The sequence below is a fragment of the Tachysurus vachellii genome, chromosome 24, assembly GCF_030014155.1.
Source record: "Tachysurus vachellii isolate PV-2020 chromosome 24, HZAU_Pvac_v1, whole genome shotgun sequence".
Lineage (NCBI taxonomy): Eukaryota > Metazoa > Chordata > Actinopteri > Siluriformes > Bagridae > Tachysurus > Tachysurus vachellii.
This window is the reverse complement of record NC_083483.1, coordinates 4,588,876-4,605,634: the sequence shown is the minus strand read 5'-3', so window position 1 is coordinate 4,605,634 and position 16,759 is coordinate 4,588,876. Positions and strand designations below refer to the sequence as shown.

Here is a 16,759-nt window from a genome sequence, read left to right as displayed (position 1 = left end):
CAACAGCAAACAATATTATGCATTATAAGTGATTGTTATTAAAAGGAATTATAATTGTTTATATTCACAGGACTTACAAACTGAAAACAGCTGCGCACACTAGGTTCAATGTTGCTTCCTCCAAATGATGCCACCTCACCCAGCTGCCGGGGGATCTGGATTGAGTCATGCAGCAGAAGGCCAAGGCGTCGCTGGTCACAGAATCCTGTGGCACTAGCCACCTGTCTAAACAGAACTAGTAAGAACAGAGATGCAAAATGAGTCTAAGCTATACCTGCAGGAAAATTAATTATACAGTGCAAAAAAGTGCCTGTTGCCTGCAAAACAATGTTCAAGATCTTACATTTAAAATGCTGCATTTTCTACAATTTCCACTAATACTTTTTTGATAGCTAGTAAAAATAAACAGATCAAGCAGAAGAGTAGAATAATAAAAATCACTACCAATCAACCAACAAAAAAATACTATACTGATAAAATGACTATAGCTGAACTAAACAGCAAGTATGAATGTTTCCTATTAAACAATGTTTATTAAACAAATAATAATAGCAGTTAAAATAACTTACATCTGTATTTGTCTTCAAGGTGAGCTTTGCAGAGAGAAATTATTCCTGTTTTTAAAGACAGGGTTCGGATCCTCCCGGTTCTACCTCTGTGAAAGTTACATTAAACTGAGCATTAAAACACAGACTGCTGTAGAGGTAGAGCAAAGTTTGGATTTATGCATGGACTAAACTGGGCTTGCCCATGGCCCTGAGCAAAAATTTATTTAATATTTTCTGGTGACCTCACTGGCAAATTTTCCTGTGCATTATAAACAAACCATTCTCAACATTCACAGAAACAGGTTTTGCTCATGTTGTTACCAACAAAAACAAGAATCTTGATTCAAACAAAAATCTTGATTCAATTCTAAGTCTGAAGATTCTTCAGGAGTCGTTTAACAATTTAAACTTACTGACACAACATTGGTACAAAGGTTTGGTTCACTCATTATGAATGAGTGGTTATGTTATAAGTTGTTTATGTTACCTTGATATAACAACAGCTCCTTTTCTGTGTTATATCAGCCTTTCTTTGTTTCTGGGTGGAACGGATTTAGGATTCATGCCATGATGAATGTATAGGACCCCAACAATGTTTCAAGCCTAGTGGTCCCCTACCAGCCTAGGTCTACTCCTGGATACACAGACTATAATTTTCCAGAGGTGTGCAATTCTTCATGTTAATATTAAGAAGAAGAATTCTATCGAAAATAAGAGGGTTCATTCCAAGGATGCGTGCAGCACTATAGGCTTGTTACAGTAGATCAATTGCACCATCACCGACTGACAATATTACTGAATGTGCCTTTAAAGGGTTGCAGGCTGCAGGGATGCTGAAGAAGCTTTGTGTTTGTGTACACTTTCCTTTAGTAGAGAAGAAAAAATGCAGAAAGCTGATTCAGATTTAGATAACGTCTGGCTTTAGTATATTTTTTATTAATTACCCATTAACAATGTCAGGAACGCTTGCAAAACATAAGCTGCAAATTTAAAAGAACCTACCAAGTTGTAAATACAGTATATTACAATAAACTAAAGTTATTATAACATTTAACTAAAATTTCATGTACGTGTGCTCTGTGTTAAGCAGCAGTGGAGATGCACTATATGATCAAACAAGAGCCAAATGCACATGGACACCTGATCAATATAACCAGATGTAAATGGTCAACAACCATTTCTAAAACTATGGGCCCTCTTTGCTGCGGTAACAGTTTCTGCTTTTCTAGGAAGATTTTCCACTAGAAATAGGAACATGGCTGTGAGGATTTTTGCTTAATCAACAACAAGAGCATTAGTTAGATTGGGGACTGATGTTGAGAAGAAGGCCTGGTGCACACTGGTGTTCCAATTCAGTCCAAAGTTGTAAGATCAGTGGAAACTGGTCGAACTGGTTTGAGATGCTGTAAGAGCAGGACAGATGAACACTGTAAAATACAGTCTGATATAATCAATCTCAATTTCTGCACATATATTGTGGGGTCATAATTTGACACCACCAATATGAATCCATAGACCCAACCTGCCTGGTGTCAACAGTCAATTGACAGTCAATTGATTGGTATTATTGCTTGAATGCCCATATGTGCATTGTCCTCTATGGCCACAATTTATCCATCTTCTAATAGCATGATAATGCACCATGTCACAAAGCAAAAGTTATCTCAAACTGGTTTCATTAGCATGACAAGTTCAGTGTTCTTCAGTGCCTTTCTTAGTCACTAGATCTGAATACAATACAACACCTTTTAGAAGATTAGGAGATTCGCATCATAAATGTTCACCTGAAAAATGTTCAGATATAGTATGTTGCAGTCAAGTCAACACTGAACAGAATCTAAAAGGAAAGTTTTAACTTGTAGAATTCATGCCACAAAAAAGAAAATACGGTTGTTTGTACGGTTGTTACCCAGATTTGGCATAGCCTTCCTGAAAAAAGTGCTCAGTGAGTGTATGTAGTGTAAATATGCTATTATTTTTCTCTGCTCATGATTTCCCCAAAATTCAACATACACTGATTTGTATGAAAAGAAAATACAATGATTTAACCTACAGCCTACATAATATAAATATAATTTATTTAATACATTTTCTACCATTTTAAGTTTGAACACAGTGAACAGTGCTTAAATGCGTGAAATAAAAAAATCATTTTATAATTATCACTGCATTAAGAGTATTTAGTTTAGTTTTAGATTATTCATTGTTTAGTCTTTTGAGGCCAAAATATTCATGTTTTCCTTTTTACCTGAGATCTTTCTATGTGCTTTTTTTATGAGTGGTAAAATATAATTTAATGCACAATCTTTTAACATTTACATTATGTTAAACTGTAAAATTAAAGAATGAAACAGGTTTAGAAAAATTAAAGTGCATGTTAAAACAAATCATACAGCATTTGGTTCGACAGCTGGAGGTGACAATATAGCAAAGATTTATCCACATGTTCCAACATCTAAATATGAAAGAAAGAAAAAGCACATTAAAAATATCGGCTCGAAAAGTAAAATTGGAATGGTACATACGTGTCATAAACATTCAGCAACCAGTTGAGACACATGTCCACACACAGAGGAACGTTCACAAGGCTGCTATGCTGCTGCTCCAGACGGTCATAGATACTTGTCAGACAGCTTATCACCTGTATGATGTCTATAAACTGCTCATTCTGTTTCAGGCTGTGCTGTTCAAAGGCTTCACATGCTGTTGACATCCCCAGTAGGTCCACTGCACAAAAAGATAGTAATATAAAAAAAAAAAATGATAGTAAGGTTCAGCATCCTAACAAATGCCCTCTTATTTCATTATTTCTACTAATACATGCTTTTTATTCTAACTACATCAAACTATTATTAAATTTTTTACCATATTAATCTCAGTGGGTCTTTTTTATTAACATTCACAGGGTAGCACATACACATATAATAAATCTTTTTGATTAATACTACTGAACAACATTGGTCAAATTTATGAGGCAAAAATCTAAATGTATATCTATTCTACTGGCCTGCTGAAGTAATAAAACATTTTACTCATGCGGGATCTCATATGATTTTGATTTTTGCAAGTGATTTTTGATAGAACATTCAAAAGCTGTGAATATAATTATATTAATGTCATCGGTGCCCCGGAAATTACCATTAAATTTGAAATGGACTCACAGCACAGAGCTTTCTGCAGCCTCCGTAACTTCATTGCTGTTCTGTATGCTGAAAATCTTACATTGTTGAGATCCGCTGTAAAGACATTATTATGATTAAATGACATACAAAGTCTGAATTGGATATATTGTACTTGGTGTTCAAAGACTCAAGAGGACACACACCATCACACTTTCGTGTGTTTCTTTCCCAAAAAAGTAAGTTGGAAGTAACAATTGTCTAGAATGTCTTTGTATACTGTAGCATTATGATTTATGATTCCCAAAAGTGGAACTAACAAGACAAGCCCAAACTTACACCAGTATGACAATATACATGAGCACAAAGCAAGGTTCATAAAGACATGGTTTGCTGATGTTGGTGTGGAATAACTTGAGTGACCATCAGAGAGCCCTGACCTCAACCCCACTGCATTTTGGGATGAACTAGAATGCCAACTGAACGCCAGGCCTTCCTGTCCAACAACAGTGTCTAACCTGACTACATACTGTCTTGTTGGGGGTTTTGTTGTTGTCACCTGAGATTATTTGGACATAGACATATACCAAAATGATAGGTTACTGTTAGTTTTGGCTGATCAATGCACATGCACATACATACTTAACGCTAACCAGGACACTGTATATTACTGAATTACAAATGGTACATTCAATTTCATTCATAAACTACTTTAAGAGCACTTTGGATTTATGTTGGGAAATATTTTTTGAGAAAAAACAAAAAATGTAAACAATTTGCTTGCTATTCAACCCCCACACATTAAAATTTGGTAGAGTCTGCTTTTGCTTTAAAAAAAAAAAACACAACGTGATGCCTTCATTGCAGTGAAGCAAAAAGGCTGGATACCAACATGATATGATACATGTGCGTTTGTTTATGTCATGTGCATTGACTTTGGAATGGACTGAACCAACACCAGCAGATGACATGGCACCCCAAATCATCATTGACTGTGGACACTTCACAATGGCTTTAAAGTATCCTGGATACTGTACCTCTCCTCTTCTCGACTCTTGGACCTTGGATTTCTAAATGAAATGCAAAATGTTCTCTTATCTAAAAAGATAGTCATGCTCCAGTTCTTCTCCTCCTTAGCCCAGGTAAGATGCTTCTGATTTTGTCTCAGGTTCAGGAGTGGCTTGACTCTAGGAATGGGACACTTGTAAGCCCATTTCTGGACACTTTAGTATGTGGTAGCTCTTGATGCACTCACTGCACCTTTTCCTACCACACTTTGCCCTTCCTGTCAACTTTCCATGAATATGCTTTGATAAAGCGCTCTGTGAACAGCCAGGTCTTTCAGTAAGGATCTTCTGTGGCTTACTATACTTATGGAGGGTGTCAATGAGTGTCTTCTGCACAACCGTCATGTCAGCAGTCTAGCCCATGCTTGTGGTATTGTGTACTAAGCCTGAGCTGGGTGTTGTGGTATTTATTCTGCATAAAATGTCATCTGCTCAAAGGGGAAATTATATATTCATATTTTTTTTCTTTTTCAAAGTTTTTGAGCTGTAGGACACAATTATCAAAATTAAAATAAAAAATTCTTGGAACATTTTTGTTTCAATGTAATGAGTCTAGTATATCTAGTCTAGTATACCTTTCATTTTCTGAAGTAATTTGCCAAAAAAAAGGTTTCCATGATATTCTTTTTTCAGATGCAGCTGTATATCAATATACAGTTGAGGCCAAAATTATTAGCCCCCTTATGAAATTAGACAAAACTCTTGATTTCTCCATGGAAATGACCATTAACAACAAGTGTTTTATAGTGTGTTTGTTTCCAAAATAACAAAGACAAAATCTCCACTAAGTTTGATTAGGATATTTAATTGAAATAGTGAGTTGAAACAAGAAAGGGCAAAAATGAAACGTCCAAAATTATTAGCCCCCGGTCATTAATAGTCAATAGTGAACCCTTTCTGAGCCACAACTGACAACAACCTCTTAGAGTAGTTCTTTACTAGGTTGGCACAGGTTTCCTGAGGGATTTTAGCCCATTCTTCCATTGCAAATTGCTCCAGCTGGTCCAAATTACGTGGTTTCCGAGCATGGACATTCACTTTGAGCACTCGCCACAGATTCTCAATAGGATTGAGGTCTGGGCTCTGTGCGGGCCACTCCAGGACCTTTGTTTTGGTATCCTTCAGGAACTGTTGGACCAATTTCGATGTATGCTTTGGGTCATTGTCTTGTTGGAAGACCCAGCGACGACCTAAGGCTAGACTACGAGCAGATTTCTGCATATTATCCCTCAAAATGTCAACATAATTTTCTTTTTTCATGATGCCATGCACCCGAACAAGGCTCCCTGTGCCTGAAGCTGCAAAACAGCCCCACAGCATGATGCTCCCACCACCATGTTTAACTGTGGGAACTGTGTTCTTAGGGTTGAAGGCCTCACCCTTTCTTTGCCAAACATAAGCAACATCCATGTGCCCAAACAGTTCCAGTTTAGTCTCATCAGACCAAAGCACAGACTCCCAAAACTCATCTTTACCTTTCAAATGTTCACGGGCAAACCTCAGTCTAGCTGTGATGTGCCGCTGTTTGAGTAAAGGGGTTCTTCTGGGACGATGGCCCTGAAGCCCACCACGATGAAGAGCCCTCACAACTGTGTTCCTTGAAACATCAACTCCAGAAGAGGCCAGGTCAGCAACAATCATCTTGGCAGATGTCTGGGGCATCTTGCTGATATCTCTGACTATTTTCCTCTCCAGGGTTCTTGAAATCTTGCACTTACGACCACGCCCAGGTTTGTTTCTTACAGAATTTGTCTCCTTGTACTTGGCAATGATGCAACGTACGGCGGTTCTAGACACTGTGAAAAGCTTGGAAATGGCAGTATAGCCTTCCCCCTTATCATGAGCCTCCACTATCTTCTTTCTGAGCTCAAGACTGATTTCCTTTGTCTTTGGCATGGTGAGTAAAAGTAGTCTCTCCCAATAATGTGTTCAAGTGCCCTGTTCCTTGGAGTCCTTTAATGCTGATTGAATGCCCAGGTGTTGTTAGGAAGCCAATTGACTGCACAGGTGTGGTTTGAAAGCTGCTTGATTAATTAGGTGTGTTTTGAAAGCTGATTGATTAATTGGGTGTGTTTTGAAAGCAAATATTCACAAGGGGCTAATATTTTTGACCACCCCATTTTCACTATATTTGATTATAAAGCAAGCCTAAAAATGTATTTTATATTCCAAAATGTACCAAAAGCTACTAAATAGCACTGGCGAATGTTTGATTATATCAAGTTTTATCAATGCTGCAAACATTGGAAAGATCTTTAGGAAAATGTTCCAAAATTCCTGGGGGGCTAATAATTTTGGCCTCAACTGTAGCTTTTATATTTTATGTGACACACAATCATGTAACAGCTGCTTGAGTAAATTCCATTTTAAATAAAAAATATGATGAAATTTTCAAGCTGTTGTATTTTGTTTCCATTTGAATATATGGAAATATAAATTTACTCACCTAAGGACTGGTACAACTCAGTCATTTTTGGATGGTCCCAACATGTTGTTTGTGTTTGGTGGCTGCAGGATAAATGCACAGAGAGCAATGATTAATGAACATGATCAACAACATATATATATATATATATATATATATATATATATATATATATATATATATATATATATATATATATATATACACACACATACACACTACTCAAAAAAATAAAGGGAACACTTAAACAACACAATGTAACTCCAAGTCAATCACACTTCTGTGAAATCAAACTGCCCGCTTAGAAAGCAAAACTGACTGACAATCAATTTAAATTTTCGACTGACAAATGCTGTTGTGCAAATGGAATAGACAACAGGTGGAAATTACAGGCAATTAGCAAGACACCCCAATAAAGGAGTGGTTCTGCAGGTGGTGACCACAGACCACTCTCAATTCCTATGCTTTCTGGCTGAAGTTTTGGTCACTTTTGAATGCTGGCGGTGCTTTCACTCTAGTGGTAGCAGGAGACGGAGTCTACAACCCACACAAGTGGCTCAGGTAGTGCAGCTCATCCAGAATGGCACATCAATGCGAGCTGTGGCAATAAGGTTTGCAGTGTCTGTCAGCATAGTGTCCAGAGCATGGAGGTGCTACCAGGAGACAGGCCAGTACATCAGGAGACGTGGAGGAGGCCGTAGGAGGGCAACAACCAAGTAGCAGGACTGCTACCTCCGCCTTTGTGCAAGGAGGAACAGGAGGAGCACTGCTAGAGCCCTGCAAAATTACCTCCAGCAGGCCACAAATGTGCATGTGTCTGCTCAAACGGTCAGAAACAGACTCTGTGAGGGTGGTATGAGGGCCAAATGTCCACAGGTGGGGGTTGTGCTTACAGCCCAACACCGGGCAGGAAGTTTGCCATTTGCCAGAGAACACCAAGATTGGCAAATTCGCCACTGGCGCCCTGTGCTCTTCACAGATGAACGCAGGTTCACACTGAGCACATGTGACAGACGTGACAGAGTCTGGAGACACCATCGAGAATGTTCTGCTGCCTGCAACATCCTCCAGCATGACCGGTTTGGCAGTGGGTCAGTAATGGTGTGGGGTGGGCTTTGGAGGGCTGCACAGACCTCCATGTACACGCCAGAGGAAACCTGACTGCCATTAGGTACCGAGATGAGATCCTCAGACACCTTGTGAGACCATATGCCAGTGCAGTTGGCCTTGGGTTCCTCCTAATGCAAGACAATGCTAGACCTCATGTGGCTGGAGTGTGTCAGCAGTTCCTGAAAGACAAAGGCATTGATGCTATGGACTGGCCCGCTCGTTCCCCAGACTTGAATCCAATTGAGCACATCTGGGACATCATGTCTCGCTCCATCCACCAATGCCACGTTGCACCACAGACTGTCCAGGAGTTGGCGGATGCTTTAGTGTAGGTCTGGAAGGAGATCCCTCAGGAGACTCATCAGGAGCATGCCCAGGCGTTGTAGGGAGGCCACACACACTACTGAGCCTCATTTTGACTTGTTTTAAGGACATTACATCAAAGTTGGATCAGCCTGTAGTGTGTTTTCCACTTCAATTTTGAGTGTGACTCCAAATCCAGACCTCCATGGGTTAATAAATTTGATTTTCATTGATAAATTTTGTGTGACTTTGTTCTCAGCACATTCAACTATGTAAAGAACAAAGTATTTAATAAGACTTTCATTTATTCAGATCTAGGATGTGTTGCTTAAGTGTTCCCTTTATTTTTTTGAGCAGTGTGTATATATATATATATATATATATATATATATATATATATATATATATATATATATATAAAAAAAAAAACGGTGTCCTGCAGCACTTTGCAGTTCGGGCGGCCCGCCTAAGCTGGGAAACCCTACCGCCTTAACTAGGTCGCCCAAAAACAAAAATTCCGCTGCACAAAAGGCCGTCAAGTGCATCTCGGAGAATAGCACGGACGCGCTTCACACCGCGAGCGGGCACGCACGCCACACGGCCGAAATGAGAGACAGACGTGGTCCGTCACTGTCTGGAGTTAGCAACTAGCCAGTTGATAAAATGCTTGTCCGCAAAATTTTGAATGTTTATTTATTTACTTTTATTATTATATGTTATTTAAATTTTAATATTTAGTGTTAAATAAATAATTGTTAAATGTATTACAGAGGGGGGGCACGGTGGCTTAGTGGTTAGCACGTTTGCCTCACACCTCCAGGGTTGGGGGTTCGATTCCTGCCTCCTCCTTGTGTGTGTGGAGTTTGCATGTTCTCCCCGTGCCTCGGGGGTTTCCTCCGGGTACTCCGGTTTCCTCCCCCGGTCCAAAGACATGCATGGTAGGTTGATTGGTATCTCTGGAAAATTGTCCGTAGTGTGTGATTGCGTGAGTGAATGAGAGTGTGAGTGTGCCCTGCTTGGCAGTCCGTCCAGGGTGTATCCTGCCTTGATGCCCGATGATGCATGAGATAGGCACAGGCTCCCCGTGACCCGAGGTAGTTCGGATAAGCGGTAGAAGATGAATGAATGAATGTAGTACAGAGTCTGTGGTCTATCTCACAAAGAAGCGCCGACTGCCCCGCCCCCTGGGCCCCGCCCACCCGCCGAACCCTACCGCCTTAACTAACAACTTTTCTGCGGGAAACCCTGTATGTGTATATATATATATAGACACACACACACAGAGGGGGAAATTTTAATTATTTAATCCCCTGCTGATTGGCTCTTACAAAGAAATTAATGATCTAGAATTTTTATGGTAAGTTTATAGTTTATTTTAACAGACAGACAACATATATAAATCAAGAAAAAACATTAAATAAAGTTTAAATTAATTTCTATTTGATCAAGTTAAAGTATCTGATCCCCTACCAACCAGGAAGAATTCTGTCCACCACAGAACAGTTATGTGCCCATGAGGCTAAAACTGAAGAAAGAAACTGTTTGCGCAATAATTAAAAAATGAAAAAAAAAAAAAAAATACAAGATAACATTTGCTCTGTAACTTCATGCAAGATCTCAGCTCATGGGGTAAGGATGATTCTGCAAAAGGTGAGAGATCAAGTCAGAATTACACAGGAGTAGCTTGTTAGTGATCTCAAGCAAGCTGGGATGACGGTCACCATGAACACCATAGGTAACACACTTCACCATAATGGATTGAGATCCTGCAGCTCCCGCAATGTCCCCCTACTCAAGAAAGCAGATGTACAGGCCTGTCTGAAGTTTGCCATTTAACACCTGAAAGATTCAAAGAATGCTTGGGAGAATGTGATGTGGTCAAATGAGATCAAAAGAAAAACTCTTTGGCATCAACTTGACTTGCTGAGTTTGGAGGCAGAGAAATGCTGAATATGGCCCCAAGAACACCATCCCCACTGTCACACATAGAGGAGGAAACATTCTGCTCTGCTGCTGTTTCTCTGCGGCCAAGAAACGGGGCCATGTACCGTAGAATCCTGGATGAAAACTTCCTGGCCTCAGCTAGAACAGTGATCTTCCAACAGGACCATGACCCAAAACATACAGGAAATGTCTGACCTCTGTGCTTGCCAACAAGGGTTTCTCCACCAAGTACACAAGTCATGTTTTCCTTGAGGATCATATACTTATTTCACTAAGGCCATCCTTAAAAATATTTTGGTTTGCAGCAACAGTAAAAAAAAATATAAATAAATAAAAGGGTCGGTAGGTAGGTCTATGTTTTTTTTTTTCCAAGTTTCAATGTAAAAAAAAAAGTACAATTTTGGTGATGGTGATTACGTAGGTATGAATTTAAACAAATTAGCATATTGTGACATCACTGACTGGGTCTTCAACCCGTGCCTTCGAGCGCATCATTGCAAACCTCATTTTGACGCAGGCTATATAGACCACAAACAAATTTGTTTGAACGGTGACCGCAAACATTTTGTTTACTGCAGCCGCAGCCATCATTAAAAGCGCGAACCGTTGACTCTGACAGTGAATGAGAGTACGAGACGAAGCGAACGCACAGGCCATAGTGTGATATCCGTTAACCAATAGTGTAAACATAGATGACATCATGGGTTTTTATTTAAAAGAAAGAATGTAGCCTTCGTTTTATATATTTATAATACTTACTAAAATATAATTAATATTATTTTATTGCTTTTGTATTAGTTGTTTGAAGGGTCTTAACGCAAATTTACAACCGGCAAGTCGGTCGGACTTAAAGCAAAAAATAAATAAATAAATTTGTCGGTCCTAAATTGACAGGGTCGGTCGGCAAACAGGAATATTTTTAAGGATGGCCTAAAACAAATACATATTAATTTATAGCCTTTATTTGATGTTTTTTGTACATGAATAATTTTATACTTAAAATTTAATTTAATTTTTGAATAAAAATTATGGACCGTTCATTTCCTTTAAGGTAACTTACAAAATTAGCAGGGGATCAAAATTTTTTCTATACAAAAAAAATCTAGAAAAAAAAAACATTAAATAAAAGGTTAGAAATTCAATCCAAATATAATAAATGTGTTCATGACTTCTTCTGCCAGTTTCATTCAATGACATTTGCTAATTCTGATCACTGACTACGTCATGCATAACTTCTTTTATTTGGCTTAATATAAATTACGATACGATGCGATTTTGTTCACAGTCAGTATTAGACTTAGTAACTAAAGACTGTATGATGATTTCAGGTGATTGCAATGGTCAAGTATGTGGAAACCTGACCACTCACACAACTATACAAGCCAAAACTGTTGCCACAAAGTGATTTCCTCAAGATTTCCATTTAATAGAGCTAAAAGGCCCAAACCTAATTCAAACAATTCATCATCTACAACCCCTGGCAAAAAGTATGGAATCACCCCAATGCATCGTGCCATAGGGCAAAATCTGTGAAAACATTCCTACAGGAAAGACATATAATGTCAATGGCATGGCCTGCAAATAGTCCGGACCTCAATCCAATTGAAAATCTCTGGTGGAAATTAAAGAAAATGGTCCACGACAAGGCTCCAACCTGCAAAGCTGATCTGGCAACTGCAATAAGACAAAGCTGGAGACAGAATGATGAAGTTTACTGTTTGTCATTAGTTAAATCCAGGCCTCAGAGAATTCAAGCTGTTATAAAAGCCAGAGGTGGTGCAACAAAGTACTAAGCAGTGTTTTTATTTGGTGATTCCATATAATATTCCTCAGATTTGTGTGATTCCATATTTTTTTTCCTCTGTTTGATCTGTAAAAACAGTTGTAATTGACTATAGTTATCTTTCTTTGTTTTTTAAGTGTTTTATACAGCCAGAAGTCTGGATTGTTGAGTGATAATTGTTTTGTGGCATATATGTGCTTGTGTTTTTTTCTACACAATTAAACATGTGAATGAACATCTTCTGAGAGGGGTGATTCCATGCTTTTTACCAGGGGTTGTAATTCATCATGGCAATGGGCCTGTGCACAAAGCATGGCATATTAACACCTACATGAAATATGGCACTATCAGTTACTTTTATTTCATAGGTTCATCAGCACTGCTACAGATCCAGAGTCAGCTAGTGTTAAGATTGAGTCATGTGACTTCATTTAGTAAACATTTAGACATTCTCTTCAGACTGTAGTTAGTTAACAAGCCCCTAAATCAGCATTTAAGAAAATGCAATTTTAGAGCACAGAAGAATGAAAAGCTTTTTTTGCTTATTGGTTAAATGGCTCATTCAAGCAAGAATCCAGTTTTCTGTTCAACAAGCCAAAACCACATAGACATTTACACCTCAAAATGCTTGCTGTATCTGAGGTGAAGTTGAAACTTGAAACCTGAAATTTGCCATGCTGCTGTTGGATGAGGACATGCTCAAGGGCAGAAACGTAGAAGGTAAGTGGTAATTGCACACCTCAGGGATTCAGACTAATGATTGGTTCTTTGTTTCAGTAAACTGTGATGAGGATAAAAAGCAGAAACAAGCACCTTGAGACCGAACCACAGAGCTGTGTGTTTGTGTTCACGTATATAAAATAATAACCGCTAAATAAAATGAAACTGACAAAAAGCAAAAGAAAAATCTTAGCCTTTCTCATTTCCTAACTGAACCGAATACTTTGTAATCTGCATATACGTCCTAATCTGCAAGTGCAATTTGTATGTCAGCCTGATTTCTTCAAAAAACACACCAACACCATTCGTCAATCAGGATTCAACAATCATTTAGCAAATGTTACAACTGGTGTTACAACTGCATGATAAGCTCATTTAGGGAGCTTTGAGGACCTCCTGCAAACTAAACACAAACTGGCCAATTCTGAGACCATTCACGATATCGGAGCACTCAGCTGTGAGTGGAGCTAGGGCTGCAAAAGTCCGGGAATTTTCATGGCTGGAAACTTTCCATAGGGATTAATGAGGAAAATATGGTAAATAATGGGAATTAATGGGATTAACTGGGAATTTACAAGATTGCAGGTTCGTCTATAACAGGGAACTTAAACGTAGCTGAAAATAAAAATCTTGGTTAAAACAACCAGATTTACTGCAATTTCAGCTGAAATTCTACCCTGTACATTCATCAGTCCCAAACAGCACTTCACTTACTGCAAGGCTATTAAGGCCGACTACGGTGGCCGAGAAGTGCAAACAAATTAACAAATCCGAAAACACATTAACAAATCCCAAAACACATTAACAAATCCCAAAACACATTAACAAATCCCAAAACACATTAACAAATCCGAGAACAAATTAACAAATCCGAAAACACATTAACAAATCCGAAAAGAAATTAACAAATCCGAAAACACATTAACAAGTCAGACAACCCGGAAGAGGTTGGTATAGTTTGTGATTTGACAAGACACCTGTCACTCAAGGTATACATGAAGTTCAACAGTCTGCCGCAGGGAAAAGTTGGAATGGATGGATGGAATGGATTACTGTGGATTAATTCTGTTATTTTCTTACATTTAAATGGAGAACCTTACACATTACACATAAGATTCCATACCTGTATATCTTGAATGTCAGGTGTCTTGTCCAATGATCGGTAAGTTTCCATTCAAAAACGATACACTACCGTTTCCGGGTTGTCTGACTTGTTAATGTGTTTTCAGATTTGTTAATTTGTTTTGCACTTCTCGGCCACCGTACCGAATCCCCCAATGCACTGTGCATTCCTCCATAACATAACACACATCATTTCTTCAATACTGCACACAAAATAATGTAAAAAAAAAAAAATGTCCATCTTGGTGAGTATTTACATAAAGTATTTACATATTACATAGCTGTATTTAAAACTCTTGTGCTTTGTGTATGTTACTGTGCAACAAAATGACACCATTGTAAATACCAAAAAGTGTTTGTACAGTATGTAGCCAACCAGTAATTCAGATATGCTATGGCTTTCTGATTTATTCTAGTTTAAATACAACACATTTATGTGATCAAAGCTGAATTTTCATATCATTACACCAGTCTTAAGTGTCACATGATCCTTAAGAAATCATTCTAATATACTGATTTCTCATCAATTTTAGAGTTGTTGTGCTCCTCTTAATTTTTTATAACCTGTTATTTTTTTTTTCTTAATTAAAATATTCTTTGCTTAATAAAGGTTACATTTTAAAATGTAATAATATTTCACAATATTACTGTTTTTCTTTATCATGATCAAATAAATCAGGCTAAAATGAAAATAACATACTTCTTTCAAAAACATAAAAATAATTTTTTGTCCACTTTTGACTGAACTATTATATATACTAGGTTATAGTTGTTTTAGTATATTATAAAATGTTTATTATTCCAAAATATTTCAGTTGTTCAAATTATTACTTATATATCTTTGCATTGCATGTGTGTTTTTACAAGCTTTTTTCCAATCTTATTCTATAGAACTCGAGATGCACATCATCTCATGTGTGGATACATTTCACCTCAGCCAGTGTTGTCAAAATGTCATTTAAAAAAAAAAAAAACTATATGCATGTCAGCTTATATCCAAACAAAATGGTTATAATTATTTTTGTTTATAATACAGTTTATATCAATTTCCCAAAATTTCTAATTAATTCCAATAAATTCCCAGTAAGTTCACAACTTGGAATATTTCCAAAATTCCCCAGATGAAGTTTCCATGAAAGGTTTCTGGAAAGTTTCTGCCCCTTTGCAACCCTAAGTGAAGCACAGTCAAAATTGTGCTAATTTTGTGCTAAAACATGTGAGATCGTATTCTTTGAACTAGTTTTAGGTTTACATTTGGTGTAAACCTTAATAATTATCAACAACATTTTGAGATTTATAAATGCTACATTCATCAAACATCACCCAAATTCTGAGGTACTTTATTCAAATAGCTGTAGTACAAGATTGTCCATAATTGTTTGAACTAAACTTGGAATATGTATTCAGTTCAAAATTAAGAGGACATCTGTACAGATTGGAGCATAATCAACAGTAGGGTGGAGCTAAGTACAAATAGCTATTTGACCATAAATTTGTTGTGTTGCATTAAGCTGTTTCAATGTAACAGGATTTTAAATCAGCCAGTCACTGTCATATATATATATATATATATATATATATATATATATATATATATATATATATATACACATACACACACACGTATATATATATACGTATATATATATATATATATATATATATATATATATATATATATATATATATATATATATATATACGTATATATATATATATACGTATATATATATATATACGTATATATATATATATACGTATATATATATATATATATATATATATATATATATATATATATATATATATATACACGTATATATATATACATATACATATATATATACATATACATATATATATATACATATATATATATATATATATATATATATATATATATATATATTTGTGTTTGTTGACAAGCCCACTAGACCGAACCTAAAATGTCCAGAAAAATCTTCACTAATAGATTTAATCTCAAAAAACACTCCCATAAGTATTCAACTGCATCTATATTTGCGAATGATCAGTGACCACTGTGTCATCGCAACAGTAAGAAACACAAAAGTTCCTAAAACTAAACCAAACATCATAACTAAGCGTGACATGAAACATTTCTCAGAACAAGGGTTTTTACACGTTCAGCGTAATTTGTTTGAATTAAAATTAGTTTTAAATGTTGATAAAACAAAATTCATGTTGTTTTCTAAATCAAACCAATCTCAAAGAAAACCTTCTGCCTATTACTACGTCTCAAGGTTCAGAAATTGAGTTTGTGTCTCAGTATAGGTATCTGGGGATTTTAATTGATGACGGTCTCTCCTTTGGCCCTCATGTCGAGCAACTGGTGAAAAGATTGAAAGTGAAATTGGGTTTTTATTTTAGAATCAAATCCTGTCTTTCCTTTGAGGCAAAAAAGAGGCTTGTTGAAGTGACTTTTATGTCTGTACTGGATTACGGTGATGTTATATATATGCATGCATCTTCACAGTGTTTACATGCTATTGATACTGTTTATCATGGTGCATTGAGGTTTATAACAAATCTTAAAACCCTCACTCATCACTGTGTGTTGTATTCTCGGGTTGGCTGGTCTGCGCTGTCCATCCGAAGAC

The 16,759-nt window shown here is 37.0% G+C and overlaps 1 protein-coding gene across 9 annotated transcripts in view; it reads right to left on the bottom strand.

Moving 5' to 3' along the window:
- dmd (dystrophin) overlaps positions 1–16,759 on the bottom strand; it is a 143,783-nt gene that overhangs the window by 29,978 nt on the left and 97,046 nt on the right. For 8 of the 9 annotated variants that reach the window (XR_009647702.1, XR_009647700.1, XR_009647701.1 and 5 more), the window contains 5 exons: positions 7,181–7,242; positions 3,710–3,784; positions 3,074–3,275; positions 570–655; positions 78–235 (listed from right to left, as the gene is read on the bottom strand). Coding sequence is in view for 5 of the 9 variants with exons in the window: in XM_060859917.1 (XP_060715900.1) it covers positions 78–235; positions 570–655; positions 3,074–3,275; positions 3,710–3,784; positions 7,181–7,242 (583 nt within the window). In the remaining 4 variants the exon portion in view is untranslated. Of the gene's footprint in view, positions 1–77; positions 236–569; positions 656–3,073; positions 3,276–3,686; positions 3,785–7,180; positions 7,243–16,759 lie in introns of those variants that run through there. The other variant, XM_060859918.1, reaches the window with a different exon arrangement.